Genomic DNA, 20,707 nt, shown 5'->3' with positions numbered 1-20,707 from the left:
CTATCGATTTAAAATATCATTTGATTCATTGCAGAGTATTCTGCTGTGCCAAAGCTGCCAGCGAAGACAAAACAGGAAGCGAGCGACCTTCATGTAATGTGTTGTCCAATAATGAGGCAAACAGTAAGTAGACTTGTATGTTTGTGTGATGTATGACAGGCCTCTCTGTATGGACACACAGGCAGTGGAGTGTTTTTGTATTGAAATGAGTTAAGGTATCATTTGGTATTTTCTTATTAGCTAGGAAATCTAACCTAAAATCAGCCATTCAAGTACCCAAATGAGAATAAAAATATCACTCGACTTCAATTCGATGCCGTTTCTTTTATTGTCAACAGCAACGATGTCAAAGTACAGGTATGAAATACTTCCATTTATTTTCAAGTTTAAAAATGAAACCCGCACGATGATGAGACAGTTTGTTAAAATAATGTAAACACGGGGAAACCACGAGTGGTCCCGTGACAGCCAGCACCCATTAAACGGTTAGAAAGCCCTTACCCAGCAGCCCCATTACACATATCATCTCTTCCACCTGAAGCCCGTCACCATCTGTTTTCCTGTATGCGCGACAGAGTGAGAAAAAGGTGAAAATGGAAACTCCAGACAACAGAGACAGATAAGGCACAAGGTGAATTAAAATCCTCAAAAAAAAAAAAAAAAAAAAAAAAAAAAAAAAAAAGCAGCAGAGACTGCAAAGTGGTTGAAAGCACTTTTGGTTTTGCGCCGACAGGAGCTCCGAGTCCTTCCGGCTCCTCCACTTCTCATCACACAGTGATTTCAGGAAGGTACTGCAGGTTTGGCAGCACGGGTTGAGTAATAAAAGATCATTTCCACATGCTATTACTCTTATCTCTTATTACTAGAACATTTATATATATATAAAAAAACAAAATAGTTTGGTAAATATATTCACAGTTTACAGTTTTTAGTTTGCCCTGTACACCCTGCAAATTACTGCACTAACACTGGGAGAGAGAGTGGACATTTGACAAGATATTTTTATGTAGAGAAGAGTCTTGGAGGTAAAAACATAAGTAAAAATTCTAATTCCAGGTGGTTCCTCTGTATTTAGAAAGCCCCGATCAAGTCCTGTGTCCACAAATTCCACAAGCTATCAAAGCCGCCAGACTGAGGGGGGTACCAAAGCGTCTTCCTGACGACAGACGGCACTAGTCGAGTGGTATCTCTATGACATCCTCCTCGATGATCTCCCCCTGTGGGACGCTGAGTTGCTCCGGGGGGCTCCTCTTGCAGCTCAGCCCTGCGAAGGGGCTGCACCAGGACAGAGAGAACGGGCCGCCGAACGCCATCTGCATGGCCTCCCAGCGCGGCACCTTCCCCCACCTCCCCGTCTCTCCCTTCAGACGCTCGATTCCCTGAAGAAGACACAACAAATGAGGGTCTGAGGTGAACAGAGCGGAGCCAAAATAAATAAATAAAATTAAAAAAACAAAAGGACTGGATGTCATACATGCACCACCGATCACAGCTATGACACAAAGCTGATGACTAAAACTGCGACAACACGCTGTGATTTGGCTCTTTGGGCCTGTTTCTCAGAAACAAAGCAGACTAAAGGTGTCCAGACTAAAACTAGTGACTAGCACACTGCAAGAAATACTGTAAGTAACAAAGTCTGCAGTCCTTGTTCTGTGCAACAAGCCTAAGAGGGTGCAGCCACACGGGTGCCTCTCACGTTTTCCTAATTAGTACTTGACACAAAGTACAGCTGATGGGAGTGTCATTAGTTTTGCAGGCATTTGGTCATAAACCAAAACATTGGCTTATTTGACATTATGACCTGATGATGGTGCTAGAGGAAAAGTGACTAATAATAGTAATCAAAGTTGCCGTACTTCATCCTGAGGGGGAAACATGGATGTCTGGACCCACTAGGCGAGTAAATTCGCTCAGAAACCGCAAACGCCAACCCGATGGTGGAGCTACGCGCAAAGTTAATACAGGTTAATATGGTTTGGCATCGCAGAGAGGATCGGTTGAGGTCAGCACTAACGGTTGGGTTCGGGATAAGGTCAGGGGGATGGAGGATTCAATACAACACCGGCAACAAAGCAAGGAGATCCAAAGACTAGCTTTGGAAGAGACTAGGGCCGTCACTTTTTGTGTGAAGCTCCAACAACCGTTCAAACTTTGGGGCGATGATCCGTTTCGAGTTCAAAATTCAGTGTATAAGCGCGACAGGCTGCAACGTGTACTCCAGCGGGGTTGGAGGGTTTCATTCAAATGCACTTTTACTCTGATCTACTGCACGCCCTGCATGCCCTCAGCAAGTTGGCGAAGAGAACGAGAATTAAAGGCCGACCGGAATGCACAATCGTGGCACCAAAACCGCCTGAGACGTCACATGTCGGAGCGCTTGGGATGCGACACCATAAACAGAAAATGATGCATAAAAAGATAAAAGACTGTTGCTCAAACTTGATTTTTTTTTTTCTTCTGGAAAAAGGTCATAGAAGATTCCCACTAGATTTGATGAACTCAGCTCTAAATCAGTTCTGATTAGTTTTCTAAGAAACATGCCCAAAATGTAATAAAACACTGTACGAAATGACTCGCATGCACTTTCAAAATTAAAAGAATAAACCCCAGTGGAGGAAGCACAGGGGTCAAAAGGTCAAAGCAGTGCATGCATCCTGTTCCGCACGGAGCTCACTCATTCATTCATAATGTTTGGTTGAATCTGAAACAGCAAAAAGAAAGAAAAGAAAAAGAAAAAGAAATGAAGCGCACTTTGGCCTTCACGTTGAACTCTGCATGCTTGTGATGTGTTAAGCTTGATGGGACGGTTAACGTGTCCCCCGCTGCAAGCTTACCTCTCCTCAAGATTACAAAGAGTTGTCTGCTTCAGAGAGCGCTTCGGCAGAACGAGTTATCAACCAAAACTAATGCATGAGTGGGGGGTTGGGGGGTTAGGGGGTTGGGGGGTTAGGGGGTGGGGGGGGGCTGCATGGGAAAGAGGCAGAGCACAGACAGTAGTAGTGGGAGTAGAATGAAAGACAGGGGACAGAGTGGACATTTAACAGTGCAGGGGGTGAGAGGACTGAATGCGGGGGGGGGGGGGGGGAGAGTAGAAATCTGTTCTTTAACATTATTGGAACACAAGAAATCAAGAGGTAGAAAACACACATTTGGGGCGTAGTTGGCCCCGTACACTCAAAAGGGAAGTGAACAAATACAAAAAGGCAAGCAAACAGTTTTTGCATCGCAACTGAGAAGGATTTATTCTCTGCGCACGTGCCGAAATATCTCCAGAATATTTAGAAATAATTGAAATTTCTGTAAAAAAAAAAAAGAAGAAAATTAAATCAAATCAAATTCTCTCCACCGTCACTCTCACCAGCGAGACTTGGCACCATCACACACCAGCACTGTTTGGCGTACATTGCTGGACTAGCGTTCAGATAACAAAAAAGGGTACACACACAATATCATGTAACCAAAGAACAGGAGGAGGAAAACGCACACTTCAGAGCAGAGCAGTTCACACGAGGAGGAAACCTCACATAAATAACAAAGTGCCAATTAGCCTTCTTGGTGCGCGTGTACGTGTGAATGAGGAAAGTTCGTGCGTTGTGATCTGACGGTGCAGAAGTACAGATCAGCTGGTGTCCCTGCTGCACATTAAGATGTGTGCGTATGTATAAGAGTTGTCTTTATACGGGGGCTTCCCTTTTGACCTTTAAAGCCAAGCCAGTGTTCTTCTTTTTTTGAGCAGTTGAATTTCTAAGGTTCTCCCAAATAATCATGTAATTGTGGGGTTCATTGAATTCGGCACACGCTCACAACATCAGAAAACTCCACCTGGGCGGTTTCACTGGCAAGTGTTCATACGCGCACACACACACACACACACACACACACAGTTACAGTATGGTTGTTGACAGCCTGTTAACTCCGCCGACAACATTCTAACAAGCGTGTTTTGCTGCTGAAAGACAAGCTGGGGTCGACGTGTGCGCTGACCGGGACCATTTCCACGTCCTCGTCGAACATGGCGAGGATGACTCTGCGAAACGTCCCACGGTCGAAGCAAGCCGGCGCTTTGATTCTGGATGGCTTGTGTTTGGTGGAGCAAACGGAAACTTCCGGGCTTGTTTTAGCGAAGGAAACAAACAAACAAACCAAAAAAAAAAAAGAAAAAAGAATGCGTCCCTGCCCTCCGGCAAAGGGTTTGTTCCTGTCAAGCACGTATACAGAGAGGAAACCGGGGAGAGTGTTCCACACTTGGGCGACATGTAGGTATTAAAGTCATTTCAGTCGTGTCAAGCTCAAATACAACACTTTAAGAAAGGATCACTTTAAAACTGTTCACTTGTTTGGTAAAATACCGTCTACTGGACTTAACCCACCCCCCAATAACATTATCATCCAAGGTGATTTGCCAAATAAGTTCAACTGGGTGTATTTCAATTACAAAATACATAACCCCAATTATAATTGACCACAAATCCACAATAATGATGGCAAACTGTTCCTTTATGTGCTGTATTTGGCACCGTTTTAAAAAGGGTCCTCCTGTGACCTAACCCATTCATCCAATCCAAAAAAATGTCCATATGTGGAACACACTGCAGATTACTGTCTGACAAGAGGAGGATTTAAAAAGGGTCAATTCACCCAAATTACAAAAAAAAAAAAGATTTTTCCACTTACCTCTGGTACCGTGTAGACATGCAGATAGTTTTGGTTTTATTTGCCCCAGATTTGAATTTGAATGGAGGCGAATGGAAGCTTGTTTGTGACGTCAGCGCAGTTTCCAAAATGACATCTGAATAAAAGTGTTGGTTTTCTTCTCTGGTAGTAAATTGAATGTCTTCAGATTCTGGGCTGTTGGTTAAACACATCACCTTGGGCTCTGGGAGCTATGGATTAACCAGGAAAATGTTTGGCATATTCATCCGTAATGAAGATGATCATTAGAGGCATCCCTACATTCAATTCCATTCTCGTCCACTGAATTGGAGCGGTGGTTTCAGAGGTGGATGCCTCAATCTCGACACCTAAAACTAAAACTGTCAGCATGGCCATACACCACTAGGGATGAGTGAGAAGAATGTGTCTTTTTGGAATTTTGCTGAACCTCTTACAAAAAAAAAAGAAAAAAAAAAAGGGAGAGCAAGAGTAAACACAGAGCGAGAGGAGAGAAGGCTTCTGACACAACAGAAACAGAAACAGCTTAAAAAGAACAGATTGATCACAGTGTTTGCAAGCAGGAGTCACAAACTGAAAGGCTTTTCTTTTTCTCTGCAACTCGACTCACTCAAGGCAACACAGAAATAAATAAAATGAATTAATTAAAAATAAACGTATGGAGCACGTAGTTGGCAACACAAAAAGCGGGATGGAAAGCTGTCCGTGGCTAGCGTGGCAGACACAACGGAAGTCATGTGCGGCATCGGACGCAAACGGGCCGCCATGGCCGAGCTCTGTGGGGGCTGGGCAGGGGCCTCCCACTTTGTTTTTTTTTGTTTTTTTGTGCCCGGCCGCCATCGCTCCCTGCGCTGAGCCCTCACACCACATACTGGTAGGTCTCAGCCTTCCCGTGGTCAGGGGTGGAGAAGGGACTAAACCACAATAAGGAGAAAGGGTGTCCAAATATCGCCCTCATGTTCATCCACTTAGTTTTTTTAGCCCATCTTCTCTCTTCCTTTTTCAACTGCTCTATGCCCTGAAAAACGAGAGACAACCAAACTTCAGTGGGTGACCCGGTCAGTAATCACAAACCAAATTCCAAATACCGATTTCTTTCAAACCATTAAATATATATATAAAAAGAAAATACTTGAACCGTTTCTGAAAAATCACCTGGGCCACAAACCCAGTATTTCAGTGATTTGTCTACAAGCATAATGTTGTGTTGCCTTTCCCCCTGTGTGTTGTCCCCTACACGTCAAAGCTCTCTCTCCTTAATTAAATGATCAAGTGTCTCCCATATATAGATATATAGATACATAGATATATATCTACATGTTTATATATCTGACCTGGAGTTGCAGACAAAAAGAAGTTCAAAGCAGGAAAAAGGAGTTTGGTTTGGTGATCTCCAATACACAGGTACGGCAACGGGCCAAATGATTTTAGGATGGCACCAAAACCACACAGGAGGGGATTCTGAATCCTCCTCGCACTGATACACAGATTGACCTTTCTGTGAAGACACATCGCCTAGTGGTTTGACACACAAAACCGCTATCTGTGCAGCAAAAAGTGAAAACTCAAAGAGATTTCATGGAGCAGATTGTTGGAGCCTTTAAAGCCTACAGGTTAAATGTGCGGCCTGTAATGCCACTCCAGATCACAGACACGACAGAAGTCGTTTTTTGGGGGGGGGGGGGGGGGGGTTTGGTAGATAGTAACGGCCCAATCAAGATGTCTGCACCTTTAGACATGACATGTTAATAAAATATTAGAATTTAAAAGTTTGACTTGAAAACAAAATGTAAACATTTGTGTCTCTCAACTAAGACCTGATTTTACTGTCTTTTCAAACATAACCCATGTAAGCAAACCATAAACCTCAAAAGAAAACATGAATAACTGAAGATTTGGCTAATGTCTAGTATCAGTTTTGTATCAAAAGGCCAGAAAATCTATTTGACAGCGACAGCAGGTTCAAAATGTTTTAAAATTGTGCTTTTTGTTTCGAAATTTGGATAAAAGATTTTGCTTTTGCGGTAAACTGCCAAAATGAAGGAAACAGCTGAGGACCAAAAACACACACATAACTAATGTACCTTTAAAAAGCACGCAATCTTGACGTTTCCTTCTTTTTGGCAGTTACTCACTTTTCAGACAGTGTTTTCAGTCAAAATAAAGACCTTTTCCGACATCAGGCGGCACAATGGAGAGACGTCACTTGCTGTAAACACTTTGAATTAGGAGTAGAAAGTCAGAGACGCTAATGTTAAAACGCAAAAGGGTGGCAGCAGCAGGGAGAAGTAGTGAGATAAGAGGAAGGGAGGAGGATTGTTGGTCACTAAATGGATCACTTACGGTCTCGTCGGTACAGATGGAGTGGACTTGGGTGCCGAACATCACAGAGGTGAAGATGAGGAAGAGGAGGCCCTCAAAGCACAGGAGGATGAGGAGGATGACTGTTGCTGGAGGAGAGAAGGAACTGCACTCTGGGGGATGGAGGGACATGGAGGAAGAGAAGTGAAGGGGTAAAAAAAAAAAAAAAAAGAAAAAAAAAAAAGAGAGGGCCATATGAGGAACTGCTACACACTACAATCAAAGAAAACTACTGCACTCTACCGTTAACTCGTCTGCAGCACTACAGTGAGGACGCAAAGCCTTTGTTGACGCAGTTCTCTCAACAGGTATGCGCACCTGTCACCTGCTGGGGGTCCTTCAGTAAAAAGGGGAGGGCTAGTGAGTGTTCAGGATTGGGAGGTTTAGGTTGGATTGTTACGCAGGTAGTGCTATAGTTTTAGCACATGTGCAGAGGGAAACGTCCAGGAAAAACCACTATCTCAGTGCTGAAATCAAGACCTGGTATACTGTATCCTCTGTTCCCTTTTGAATGTAGGGCTCAAAGTAAGGGCACTAAGTCAAACAGGAAATTACAACGAAAGCATAATTTGAGAGTCTGCAAATCAAAATTCACTGTAGTTGGTCTTACCCTGCAGCCTGTCATTAAATGACGGTCCTGTAGCCTGCTCTGATGCTTCCCCCAAAGCCCGCACACCAGTGCCTCAGCTTTATCAGAACCAAATCCAAATATGCCAGATGGCGAAGCAAGTGGAAGACAACGGTCTGAAAGTACGCAGCAGTATACAGTATGGTGCATTGCAACCAGGACAACAAACGGGACAGGTGCAGGGAGCGCAAAGGCCTCTAGGTATTTCCCAGCTGTAAACCCAGCTCCTTCAAAGTACAGCGGGAAAAGCAAGCAACACTACGGTCCAGCAGGAATTCATCCTATTAGTAAGGATTGCCTGCATAGCAAAGTCCTGATAGAGCTTATTGTCGCCGTGCCATAGAACTCAACTGTCCAAAAACGACCAAATGAAACACATATAAAACCCGTACCCTGTTCCATTTGGTAACATACACCTTCATTCAAATTAACATGACCAAGGAAAACGAAGGCGACCGGGTGGAGGGAGAGGCTTCAGAATGGGTTGGTTTCTTGTTGTTGTTGTTGTTGTTGTTGTTGTTGTTTTTTGGATGAATGATTGTCTTTTTTCAATTTCAATTGGCTTCATCAGCATGCATGTAAATACATGTGTATTTCTAAAGCATACAAAGGAAAACGTGTGGATCAATCGTTTATATGTAAAATTAAGCATATATATTGTATATGTCGTTTTATTTTACGGATATGAAAAGAAAGATTGTCGGTTTCCTTTTATGAGTGAAGGGAATTGAGGGTAAAAAAAAAAAAAAAAAAGAAGAAGAAGAAAAAAAGACTCACTTGTCCAATCATCTTCAAAGCAGTTGAGGAAATGGAAGACCACCATGACCAGACAGTGGAGAGAGATGAGTGCAATGTACATCTAGGTTTAAAAAAAAGAAAAAAAAAAGAAAAGGTTCAGCACATACACTAACTGCAAACAGAGTGGAATCCTTATCTGCATCTGTACTGCATTACAACAGCAACTACACAAAAAAAAGTCAGTAATTATGACCTCCTACAATCTGAATCACTCTCATTGTAAAATGCTGAGAATTGGTCTTCAGCAGCCTTCTTCAGTTTAGAATCTAATTCAAGTTTTTGGTCTCATTCTTGCTGTGGACTCACTGTGAAAAGCACAAAGTACTTTTGGTTGTTCTCCCCGACGCAGTTGTTGACCCAGGGGCAGTGGTGGTCCATCTTCCGTATGCAGCGTTTGCAGACACTGTGAGAGAGGCGGCGGGTTGAAAAGGAAGAGATTCAAGTAAAATGAACACTGCATCAACCGTCCAAGGCGGCGGCAACAACAACAACAACAACAGTAACGGTGCGCAGAGACAACGTTGGGGGGAAAGTGAAGGGCACTACATTCTGGGAGGAGCAATTTCTGTTTCACAAATTAACCAAAAGTCAGAATTTATGACAGCGATCCGACTTCCTCGCTGCACCAAAAACACTGCAGCTGTAAGCGTGGGATTGGGTTTGCGTATGCCAATGCGGCAGTGAGAAAGGCATGTCCTTTTTGCCCTCACCTGCAGTGGTGCGCTCGGTCAGGCTTGATGCTGCAGCACTTGGGACATTTGTAGACCACTTGCCCTGGTTTCAGCTGAAGGCTCTCTATGTACTCTTTAGTAGCGTTCCCTTTTGGCACCGCCCCCTGGAAAGAAACACGACCACGCAGTAGATGACTTCAGCGTCATTTGCAGCTCATTAATCATCATTATCACCAGTAGGGAGAGGCTAAACAGACTTTTATAATTTTATGAAAGTTCAGCTCCATTAATGAAGTGATTGATTTATTGCTTTATCTGGATCTCTTTCAGCTCAGCGACTAATCACCCAAGAGTCCACATTAAAAACATTGAAATGAATCACTTGGTCTCATCAATCAGGACTATATAAAGCTTAGGACCCTAAACTTGTCAGCACGACTTTGAGAGTTAAAACATGACAGCCTGTCACCTAATCTCCAATTTGTGTGTATGAATAATCCCACTTACAGGGTCAGTGCACATGGCCCTGAGGTGTGAAGCAAGGGCAAGGAAGGCCAGGGTGTTGAACAGGGTCCCGTTCACAATGCTGTACGTCAGATTCTTGGACGGCAGCAGCATTACGAACAGCACCACGAACTCTGCGTAGAACACCAGCAGCCAGGTGATGACGGCGCACACGATGCCGCAGGCGTCCCTGATGAACCACATGGCGGAGGCAGAGGAGGAAGTGATGACGTCTTTGGAGATGGGGATGCGCTGCTCGGCCTGCAGGCATTTGGTCCCCGCCCCGGCCTGCCCGCGCCCGTGCTCCACGTCCCTGCATCTGTGCACCGGGCTCTTCATCCTTCATCTAAGCTAGATGCCTGCTGCTGCTGCTGCTGCTGCTGCTACTGCTGCTGCTACTGCTGCTGCCGCCGCGCCTTCAGGCCTCAGCCTCAGTCACCGCATGCTGGAGGAGAGGAGCAGGAGGGTCGCAGGTTAGGTTATTTTTTTTTGCAATGGATTGATTAGTCTATAACATGTCAGAAAATGGTGGAAAATGTCTATCACAAGTTCCCACAGCAAGGTGACATCTTCAAACTGTTTGTTTTGACTGACCAAAAAAAACATTTTTTGCTTGATAAATGACTTTTCTGTTGATCAACCTCGACTTGATCAATAATTGACTAATCATTTCAGCCGTCATCATAAATGTAAATTGATAATGACGAGATATGTGGCTTGCCACCTCAGCCAAACAATTTCCTTTGGCGAAACCCTGAATGAGTTCTTCTGGGATCAAGTAATGAAATGATTGATGATGGTTTTAGTGTAAATGTGTAGTCTTGTTTTCCAAATTAATCAATGAATTAAATAGAAGAATGCCAGTCAATTGACAAAACTAGGTTTCTCAAACTTTCTCCGTTTTTTCATATACATCCATTTATTTCTTTGTTACATTATATATGAAAAACAAAATATATATATGCAAGTCTTTTAAATCACCTCACCCTCGACAACTCCTCACATTTGCAAACCTGAACACCCGACGTACAAAATGTGCAACTTGGCATGACTATGACACAGCAGAATAGCGTATATAGACAAACCATTTGACACAGGAAATGCTCATTCAAACAGAATTCCAGGCAGTAAAACATGTCTGCATAAGTGGCCAATCACAGGAGGTCCAGCGCAACCTGGGCCTTCTTATACGGGTCAACTATCTGATGGCAAGCAGAGAGGGGCGAAAGCAAGTCAGCTGCGTTGGCCTCAGGATTGCAGCTATTTTCATTATCCATTAATCTGTCAATTAGTTTCTTGATTAGTCACTTGGTTGACACAATTGCAGTGTCCATCCTAGTTATCCAAAGCCCAAACCAACAGTCCAAACACCCCAAATATTCAGTTCACAACCACTGAAGACTTAGGAACTACAGATTTTAGATATTTTCCCTTCTTTCTTTTAATCAATTTAACAATTCAATCAATCAATTTATTGTTGTGGCTCAAGTTGGCCCGTCACTCGAAAGGTCAAAAGGAGTAGCACAGTGCTGTGAGCCTGTACAAAGTGCACAACTGCAACCAGGTGTGAGCTCCTTATAAAGTACGTATAAAATGCTGCAACAGAAATGACAGGACGACACAGCCGATGTGTGTATGAAGACGAAGCCATCTGAGGAAGGAAATAGGCCACGGGGCCAAACTGAACTTTCCTGTTCTACGGTGAAACATGCCTGTGTAAGTGGGCAACGGAAACTTCCTCCTACTGATCACAAAATATACAAAACATACGCATAACCCGTGCAGGCAATCTCATAAGAAGAAGCCAGAGGTGAGAGCTGGTGGGGGGTTGTGTTGGCCCATCCGAGCTTTGGCACTGTGGAGGTCAAACAGAGCCTCTGCAGTCTGACTCAGTGCCACGCTGCCTGGAGCTGTGTGAGAGTGAAGTGAGTGAATGAAGAGGTCACCGAAAGGTGGTAAACCGTGACCTGGGTGTCTGTGTTCATCACATCCCGCAGAGCAACCGCAACCGCAACCCCCCCGCCCCTTTTTTTTTTTTTTTTTTTTTTTTAAACACGTCCAAGAGCATATCATCACATACGTTAAGGTTTCCTCTGACTGGCTGTGATATATGTTATGATTCAAAGGCATTATAGTTCATGCCACATTACAACGTTAGCATTGGTTGGTTTTCTAGCAAAGAAATGTGGGTCGTTGGTTTCCAGCTCACCCTGTTCCAGTGGGTGAAACAGTCTCACTGCAAGGTAAACTAGCCAGCCAGGTAGCGTAAGGTAGTAATAATAATAATAATATGGCGGCTCGTAATGTGAAATACAGTAAAGACCCGCCTGCTTTCCTGTGGGGTTGGACGTTTATAGACCTACACGACACAGAAACCCGACTGAATCCAACACGAGTCGACCACGGAGCCGACACACATTAGCCAACATCGGTCCATTTTAGCTTGCGCTAGCTGCTGAGCTGACGCCTCAAGAGTGAGCATTCACTAACCTGTTTGCATAGTCCAGTCAGTGAATTTCCCTTCAGCTGTAAATCGATAGAAGCCCGGGGACGTCTGTCTGTCCTCCCTTCAGATTAATTATCATCATATCGCGCTGAATATGACCTGAAACGCGAGCATCCTTATGTCGCTGCTGCTGCTGCTGTTGCTTGGTTGCTCCCCTTCTTCGTTGCCCTGCTCCCGCCCCTTCACCAACAACAAGACGTCATGACGTCAAGCGAGCCAATGGGATCATCCGAAAAAGGTTTCAAGACACGTAAGAGGACATGTCCAGACACACCTATTTCCAGATCTCTCTATCTGCCTGTCTATCTGTCGTCCATAAAATATTGTATTTTAAAGGTACAATGTGTGACATTTCCGCATAAAAAAGGTATAAAAACCACGAGGCCTATGTTATGTATTCCGCTGAGTTGTGTGCTTACATTATCCCAGATGTTATGCATCCAGTCATGCTAACATTAGAATGTCATAACATGTGCCCCATATCATGTGGCATAACATAATAACTTCATCGGTTATTTAAATCTCCAGACACGCTGACAGGATCGGTCAGGATCTAATGTTGATTAATGTTCTGTGTTCTTCTACACATCCAAACGGTCACACACACACACACACACACGCACACACAGTCCAGGTCCATACAGGGACGTTGTTTGGAGTAAAGTAGCCGTCCTCCTGATAAATCCTGAGCTCCATCAGAGCTGTCTGAAAAATTAAAAACATATTTCAGAAGCTAAACGTTTCCTGTGTCCTGTCAGTGCAGTTTTCAGTGGACCGGACACTATTCTTACCGGCATGTGTCAACCGGGTCCGTGGGACGCGCGTCTCACTCCGCTGTGTTTACGCGCAGGGGCAGCTCAGGCCCATTGCTGGCTACGCGCCTGCTATAACGACAGGTTCACATGTAAATGATATGTGGGCTAATGTATATCTACCTTATTATTATCTATATATATTATTATTATTATTATTATAATATTTCTTCATATATAGACATGTCAAAAATGAATAAACGGAAACAAAGCAAGTAGTTGTCGCTATTAGTTATTGTCACGTTATTGTTCTCTCAATAAAGTTGCTATGGGGGGGAAAAAAATGTATGCGTTACCATAGTGACTAGCAGCGTTCTCTAAAATAACGTTGTTTCTTTTGACGGGTAAAGTATTATTAACCTAAGTGAGAGTGACTGTGACGGGGAGAGAAGTGAAGTAAGTGTCTGTTTTTATGAACAGTTTTTATCTGTTACGCTTTGCATGAAACGGAAAGTTAGCTAGCACCGTGCTACAGTGAACTGTTGTTGAGGCAGCGGTCCGGAGCTCATACCTACAGCAGACACCACTGAACAGTTCTCTTAGTTTGGGGTTACCTGCGTATTAATGGCAGTACATGCCCGTGTGAAACACAACAGCTCTATCTCTAACCGTCTTTTGGTAAACAAGTGTTTGGGATAGCACCACGCTAGCAAAAATGTTTAGGCTATCTGCTGTACTTTGCTCATCATCAACCGTAGCTACCCGTCTGTGTGAAAACCCGTTGGGATTTTAACAAAATGTCCTGCACCCTCCGCAGGATGTCTTTATCCCGGATCCAGAGTCTGAGACTGGCAGCTGTGCTGGAGGACTGCTCAGACCAGTTGGACATAGTGGGACACACGCTGACAGTGAAGATCAACAGGGAGCGAGGCTCCAGGAGCTCCGCAGCAGCAAGGGTGAGCTCCCAGTTCCCAGTCCAGAGGAGCATCTGTCTAACAGCTGTCTGCTGCTCTGATCCGATGATGATGTGGATTTATGCCAAGTTATTATCCATTTCATGATCTTACTGGACAAATGTATTGACTGAAATAATGTACTGACTGTGTGTGTGTGTGTGTGTGTGTGTGTGTGTGTGTGTGTGTGTGTGTGTGTGTTTAGGAGAAAGCCAGGCTGACCAAGCTGAGAAGAGACTGGTGAGTGGTACAGGCAAACAGACATGTTTCCTCAACGTCTCCTCTTGAATAAGTTTGCCTCTCTGTCTTTCACTGCAGTCAGTACATCTCGCAGAAGATTTCCACGCTGCATTTGGAGCTGCAGGAGAAGCAGAGTTTCAGTTCTCTGCAGCAGGCGGTGGAGGAAGAGGGGCAGAAGAAGAGGAAGGCTGAGAACATGAGGTTCATCCCTGCATCGTTCGGAAGCAATACTTCTAATACTCACTTTAATCCTGATGAGAATACTAGAGAAGGTCATTTTGTGGAGACGGTGTGGTGTGATTTCTGAGAGCAGAGGAGTGTTGCATTGCTAAGGAAAGAAAATGGAAGGAGGTAAAAGTCAGTAATGTCAGTGTCTCTCTCCGCCCAGGGAAGCAGAGAGAGAGCTGGAGCAGAGGAAACAAACTGTACAGAGACAGCAAGAGGAGCTGCAACAGAAAATGGAGACACTGGAGGTGAGAAACTAAGAGCAGATCCAAAAACCCAAACTGTCTGTATGAATGGCTGTGAGAGTGAGAATCCGTTCATTTGGGTGAACTGACGCTTTATTTGAGACCAAAATCAAACATGTTAGTCTGCAGGTCTATGAATAACCCCCCCCCCCCCACCACCGCTCAGGACATGTTCCGGCTCGCCAAAGACCTGGAGCACCAGCTGAATGAGCAGTCGTCGAAAATTGCCAACGAGAAGAAGACTGCGGAGAAAACCGCTGAGCTGAAGCTCCAGCAGATACAGAGGGAAGCCGGCCAGACGGAGAAGCTGCTGGAGGTGGGTCCAGCCGTCCATCTATTCCAGTCCAGTCTGTAGTAACAAAGTACACTTAGACTCCAGAGTTAAATGTCCTCTGTCGTCGTCTTCTTCTTCTCTCTCAGCTACTGCAGAAACAGCTCAAGCAGGAGACGAGAGTTCATGAGGAGTCCAAGAAATTCCTGCAAAATCAACATGGGGTTGGTACAGCAACGTTGCTGTTAACAACTGCCTGATGTTGTTACAATTATTATAGAAACTCTTCCTTTTGATCTGTTATTAGCTTAGCTGCAGTTTGTCATCTATGTTGTCTGGAACAAAATCGCATGGACACCTAAACACCAATGCTGTGTTTTCAGAAGCTGTGGCGTAAACTACACCTGTGCTTTAGTATGAATCCACTTCCTGTGCCCTGTTGAAATCCCCTCACTGCCACTAGAGGTCACTGTGCCTGAGATTTAAGTTAAACCTAATATTTCATCCCCTTTTTTATATATTTATCTATTTATCCATAGAACTCTGGTTTGCAGTAACTGCGGTTGAAGGTCAGGAGGTTTCTACATATCAGATTGTTTTAATCATTTAAATAATTAGTCAAATGAACCTGAGTCAGTTCCATGTTCAAGGTGTCACATCTGCTAACAAACCGCAGGGGTCAATTCATGGCAACGACCTCATAGTAATGTGTTCATTAATTCACCAGCGTAAGTCCATACTCCACACTGTCCACACTGTCCACACTGTTGATTTCTGTGTCTGTATGCCGGGGGTATAATCCTGTTGCTGTTGTCGTCTCAGGAGTTGCAGGAGCAGCTGCAGCAGTGGCAGCAGCGCACCACTCAGATGCTGCAGGAGAAGAAGCAGCAGCTCAACAATGTGTGCTGCAAAAGAACAGTGAAGTTGGACAGACTGACGGAGATGAGGAGGAAGGTGAGCAGCTGCCGACGCCGAACAGGACGCACAGTCACTATTAGATGAGCGTTAATGAGATGCTGAATTGTGTTCAGTTCAGGGAGATGGAGCAGGTGGTGATGGAGGACAGGGAGGAGCAGGAGATACTGCGCCAACAGCAGGCAGAGGCCAGAGCTGCCACCAAGGTAACGACATCCAATCAGAACTCAGATCCATGGGCGCCTTACCACAATGCTCTGTTACTTGGTGTGCTGATCCCTAATTCTGATCCACGGCCTGTGACCTTTGACCCTGCAGCTGCAGGCCTGGTGGAGAGGCTGCATGGTCCGCCGGGGCCTCGGCAGTTTTAAAAAAGCAGAGGAAGTCAAGAAAGGCAAGAAGAAGAAAGAAGTAAAGAAGAAGAAGAAGAAATGACTTTTCTCGCCTTTTGTTATTGTTTTGATTGAGAGACCCCCAGCGGCCGCAATTACATACTGTGCATTTAAAGGTAACCCCAGGTCGATATAATGTATCAATGACATATAAAGAAGTCTTTGGCCACCTCGACTGCAGCTGTATCATTTCAAAATCAAAATGAAAAAGTAAGTACGAATATTTGGTTAGGCTATCCCAGAATGCAGGGCGGTTAGGAAAAAGTATATTTCAATCAGCAATTTTAGTATTCAGAAACATCTTTTCTGTGGTGGTAATTTTCTGGATTTATTGGAACCTTCAGATCAGCATGTCAGGGAGATAATGTATGCTGAGCCATGTCAAAATCTGTTGCACTCCAATCACATGTAATGTATGGACTGGCAATGAAGGAGAAACATCAAAAAGGCCAGATTCCCACCAATTGTTTTTAATACAAAAACAGTCCAAAATATTGAAAAATAGACAATAGAAGCACCCCATTGTCCCTTTTTCTCTCTCCCCCCCCCCCCCCCCTCACATATCCACACAATGGCGTAATGATTTGAAACTAAAGAAAAAAAAAAATACATATAAAGAGGTAAGTGGGGAGAATAAAATATGGCGTTCTCCCAAACTTGATGTCTGTTTAGGACAAAATCCCCTTTTTATGTTACTTTCCCTCCAATACAAGAAAATACTGCCTGAGGAAAGACAAAAAGGGACATTTGCGCTAAAAAGACCTGATTTCCAGAAGATATCTTTGCACAGAGCGAGGACTCTGGATTTGGCCTCCATCACTTACACTGGAATTGCGTTGGGAAAGGAACTTTTCCGAGTCAGTATGCAAGACAATTATAGAGCGATGATTATCCATATTCATATTCGAATTATAGATGATTATAGAAAGAATGATCACAATTACATTGACCATAAACAAAGCACATACGGGGATGTGAGTGTTGTTTTAAAACAGACCTGGAAATATGTGAAGCTTCGGACTAAGACTACATACTCACAGTAGTCTGTTTACTACGAGAACAATGTCATTTTTAACTGTTATTATTACTTGATTTTCCTTTTGACACTCACCAGTTTCATTCTTAATTGACTTCTAAAAGTCAAAAGACATATGCCAAGGATTGGTACTTCAGCGGCTAGAAAGTGTCACTGCTTGTGAGTGATGACGTTGTTCAATGAAGCAGTCAAAAAAAGAAAGAGAGCTCCATCACTCCATCACTCCTCAACTTTTATAGCCATCAGTAGAGGGCAGTGCCACACAGGCAACTCTCTCTGCATGACTCTGCATGACTCATTGCTCTTGGAGGAGTCTTCCTGTGGATCCTTTCGTCTGCCGCAGGGAAATGAGAAAAGTCTCCTCCTCAGCCAAAACAAACGCCCCGAAGCCTCGGATGAGCGTTTTATGCAACATCATATGAAGAAGATGTAGCAACAGTGCAGTTTAATAAACATGACGAACGCTCAGTCTGCTTCAGACATGGCAGCGTTTTCCATGTATGGCATTTAATATATATATATATATATATATATATATATATATCAAATTAAATGTTAACCCGAGCTGGTGCGCATGCTTAACATGATTACTGACTGTAATGTTTTTGCTGTGAGGTCTGAGGTTTCACACGAAAGGGTTCGGGTCAGAAACGTTCCATCTTTGCCTCTCTCACACACACACACACACACACACACACACACACACACACAGCTACAGGTGGATGGTTTGTCCTCATCTTTGGTCCCTAATGATGTCCCTCATCACAACAGCCAACAGAACAACGTCCTCTATTATATAACCTTATTTATATATATATATATATATATTATATAACCTTAACAGTGCAGCATATGAATGAATTTGTTAAAAAAAAAAAACAACATACAGTGTGAATTAGCAACGTATTTAACCCGGTTTAAATACCTTATTTAAATCATCTTCTCACCTTCTGCGTCAGCTGCATCAAGCTGGACCCCCCCCCCCACCCCCCACCCTTAATAAAGATGAGAGCAAAGTAGAATCAACAAAGGGTGCTCTGTTCGCAGGGAGCCCAGTGCCTCAAATCAAATCCCCCTCAAATCCTACCAGTCAGCCACCGAAAGCATCCTTTCATTTTCCATCACAGTCTGGTTCCCTTCTGCCTATTTTCCTCTTGTCCAAATAACTTTGCTTTGGGAAACGCCACTGACCCATCAAGGGGGGGGGGGGGCTTCCTTGATGGCCCAAAAACATTTTCTAATCGGGGATCTCAACAACGAAATAGGGGGATTCATTTTATGCTGTTATGTTTGCAAATCAACACTTGCAAACTAAAACTAAACTGAAGCTAAAGCCCTGTACCTGGCACTTTTTACGCTAAATGAAAACCAGGGGGGGGGGGGGGGTATTCATGTATTAGTGTTTTTTTTGCACTTACCTGTGATATAACATGTGTCTGCAGAACTCCACAGAGGATAATGAGGGCTTTGTGGATTCTAGCCATGCTGGGACGAGGGATTCATGGGAGCACGGGGACAGAGTGTTCGTCTAATGGATGAAGACGCCCTGGCACACTCAGCCACTTTCTGATCCTGTCTGCCTCCACGCACGCCTCCATTACGACTGCCACTGCCGCTGCTATCTCCGCCTGTCTCTGGTCCCTCGCTCCCCGTCTCTCAGCCCTCCCCGTCTGACCTCCCTAACGAGGATGGACTCTCGCATTTTTCACTCACGCTGCTGTCTCTGGAATGCCTTCCCCTCAGCACATCAGCCCAGCGGGGGCTATTTGCAGAAGGTCAGGGAGGGAGCCTTTTATCAAAAGGAGGCTTGATCAATGACGCAGCATTGACTTCACAGAAGAAGAAAATGTATTACGCTGTTTCTGATCGATGACCCGCTTTGTCAGTACACCCTGACTTACCGCTGTCATTATGGAAATCCGTCAAGCCTTCGTCAAGTTATTATTGCTAGCCTCCCTTCAAACGGGAGCTCTTGCTGCTTCATTACAAGTGCGAAATGTTTCAATCGTGGATCAAATCGACAGCTTGATGACACGAAAGATGTATCTCAATACTGCGCCACGAGAATTGACATGTTTCTTTTCAAACTGCCAGGTTTTCGCGGCTTGATTTCGTCTGTTTCTGCTGGCACTCCGCCACGCCAGTCAAGCATATGGGGGGGCGCATTTATGGCCACTGTCCACGCTGGAAGGCTTACAATTACTCATTCCGCAGCAGCAGTGAAACATGTTTGCTTCCCACATTTGGACCAATAAGCTTGTAATATCCCCAGGTGTTGTTTCATTTAATTATCAAAATGCAACAAGATTAGATGTTTGTCTAGACAGACGGAGAGAGAAAAAAAAAAAAAAGGAAGAGAGAGAGGCAGGGAGCGGGTCAGCACACTCGCCGTCCTTGTGCAGATAGCATAAATGGACACACTGGCTAAAAAGGAAAACAGCGGAATGGACGAAGTAACATGCGTCACAGCCTCGGTGAGGCGGCCTTTCAAGGCTACAACAACAGCGTTCCCTGTCTCTCTCGCGTAAACCCAATCCACTGCATAAAACCCTCTTGAAGATAGGTTCACTATCGCTCTTACATCAGTGCCTTGAACAAAAAAAAAAAAAAAGAGGCCTCAGAACAAGAAGGTTGTTTAAGCAGCTGGCGGCGGAGTGAGGAACAAGTAAGGCTTTTACATGATTATTCCTTTAATTCAAGCTTTTTACATTTACAACGTCTTGTCAAGGATCCAGCAGGGTCAGCCAAAATAAATGTCCACCCGTGTTTCGTCTGTGAATACAGAACATGGGAGCGCATTATTGTAAGTGCATGCTCATATAGCTGTAAGTACCAGAAACCCAGATGTTGTTTTTTTTGAAGCCTAATGTAGCGACATAATAAAGTGTTCAGATCAGCGTGTCTGACCTGGGAGAGCGGAATAAACCATCAACCATCTATCAAGGTTACATTAAGAAAATCTATTGCTGAGAAACCCTTTTACCTTAAAGTACACGCAGAAAAGAGCAGCTAAGATCTGGGGCTACCGTGTAATGAATAGGCGGCATGCAGAGGTGGACAGGTCTCATACTCTGTCTAGATGGAACTAAAGCTCCGTCCATTACCGTTCCTGCTCCCACTTTGTGCAGTTCTGGCTGATTCACGTGGCTTTGATCAGCTTTCAATGAGAGCTCACCGTTGAGTGAGACTTTTTCCGTCGTCATTGCTCACTTAAGCAACTTTTCCAAAAGGAAAATCATGACACATTTCAAGGAAAATAGAAACAAAATAGACATGGGCTTTTATACTCCAGCCCGTTTCTGAGCAACTGTGCAGGGTTTATAATCACATTCATGTCCCAAAAAAAACCCCCCACCGTCAACGGCCCAGTCTTCGCTCCGCTAGGCTCCAGCTGCGTGTGTTGTGCCATATACGAACAAGCATTCGTACTTTTGCCGGCTAATGACATTAATTGATCTACTCAAACCTGCTGCTATGCCCAAATGATATCAGTGTAAGTAGTATAAGGGCTGCTGCTGCGTACACTGAAGCCGCAG

At 44.2% G+C, this 20,707-nt stretch overlaps 2 protein-coding genes across 2 annotated transcripts; one reads left to right on the top strand and one right to left on the bottom strand.

Moving 5' to 3' along the window:
* Positions 1–304: 304 nt before the first annotated feature.
* Positions 305–12,283, bottom strand: LOC139289853 (palmitoyltransferase ZDHHC3-A-like). The gene is made up of 7 exons (XM_070911498.1): positions 12,127–12,283; positions 9,640–10,081; positions 9,172–9,296; positions 8,768–8,864; positions 8,441–8,522; positions 7,018–7,148; positions 305–1,379 (listed from the first exon to the last, which is right to left on the bottom strand). Exons 2-7 carry the CDS (start codon positions 9,973–9,975, stop codon positions 1,173–1,175), a joined length of 978 nt encoding a protein of 325 aa, XP_070767599.1. The 5' UTR covers positions 9,976–10,081; positions 12,127–12,283; the 3' UTR covers positions 305–1,172.
* A 1,429-nt stretch (positions 12,284–13,712) lies between these two features.
* iqcg (IQ motif containing G) lies at positions 13,713–16,256 on the top strand. The gene is made up of 9 exons (XM_070912698.1): positions 13,713–13,850; positions 14,053–14,087; positions 14,166–14,288; positions 14,476–14,560; positions 14,724–14,885; positions 14,978–15,052; positions 15,651–15,782; positions 15,860–15,949; positions 16,062–16,256. Exons 1-9 carry the CDS (start codon positions 13,713–13,715, stop codon positions 16,176–16,178), a joined length of 957 nt encoding a protein of 318 aa, XP_070768799.1. The 3' UTR covers positions 16,179–16,256.
* The last annotated feature ends 4,451 nt before the right edge of the window (positions 16,257–20,707 follow it).

Source organism: Enoplosus armatus, chromosome 9 (assembly GCF_043641665.1).
Source record: "Enoplosus armatus isolate fEnoArm2 chromosome 9, fEnoArm2.hap1, whole genome shotgun sequence".
In the NCBI taxonomy this organism is placed as follows: domain Eukaryota; kingdom Metazoa; phylum Chordata; class Actinopteri; order Centrarchiformes; family Enoplosidae; genus Enoplosus; species Enoplosus armatus.
This window is presented reverse-complemented; position numbering and strand designations above follow the sequence as displayed.

Bases quoted from the DNA above. Each gene is read 5' to 3' on its own strand.
- iqcg (XM_070912698.1), top strand. From the start codon at position 13,713: ATGTCTTTATCCCGGATCCAGAGTCTGAGACTGGCAGCTGTGCTGGAG. The intron at 14,561-14,723 runs GTGAGAAACTAA...ACCACCGCTCAG, and splicing joins AGAAAATGGAGACACTGGAG to GACATGTTCCGGCTCGCCAA. The intron at 15,783-15,859 runs GTGAGCAGCTGC...AATTGTGTTCAG, and splicing joins TGACGGAGATGAGGAGGAAG to TTCAGGGAGATGGAGCAGGT.
- LOC139289853 (XM_070911498.1), bottom strand. From the start codon at position 9,975: ATGAAGAGCCCGGTGCACAGATGCAGGGACGTGGAGCACGGGCGCGGG. The intron at 9,297-9,639 runs GTAAGTGGGATT...GTTTCTTTCCAG, and splicing joins GGGCCATGTGCACTGACCCT to GGGGCGGTGCCAAAAGGGAA. The intron at 7,149-8,440 runs GTGAGTCTTTTT...TCCATCCCCCAG, and splicing joins CTTTGAAGATGATTGGACAA to AGTGCAGTTCCTTCTCTCCT.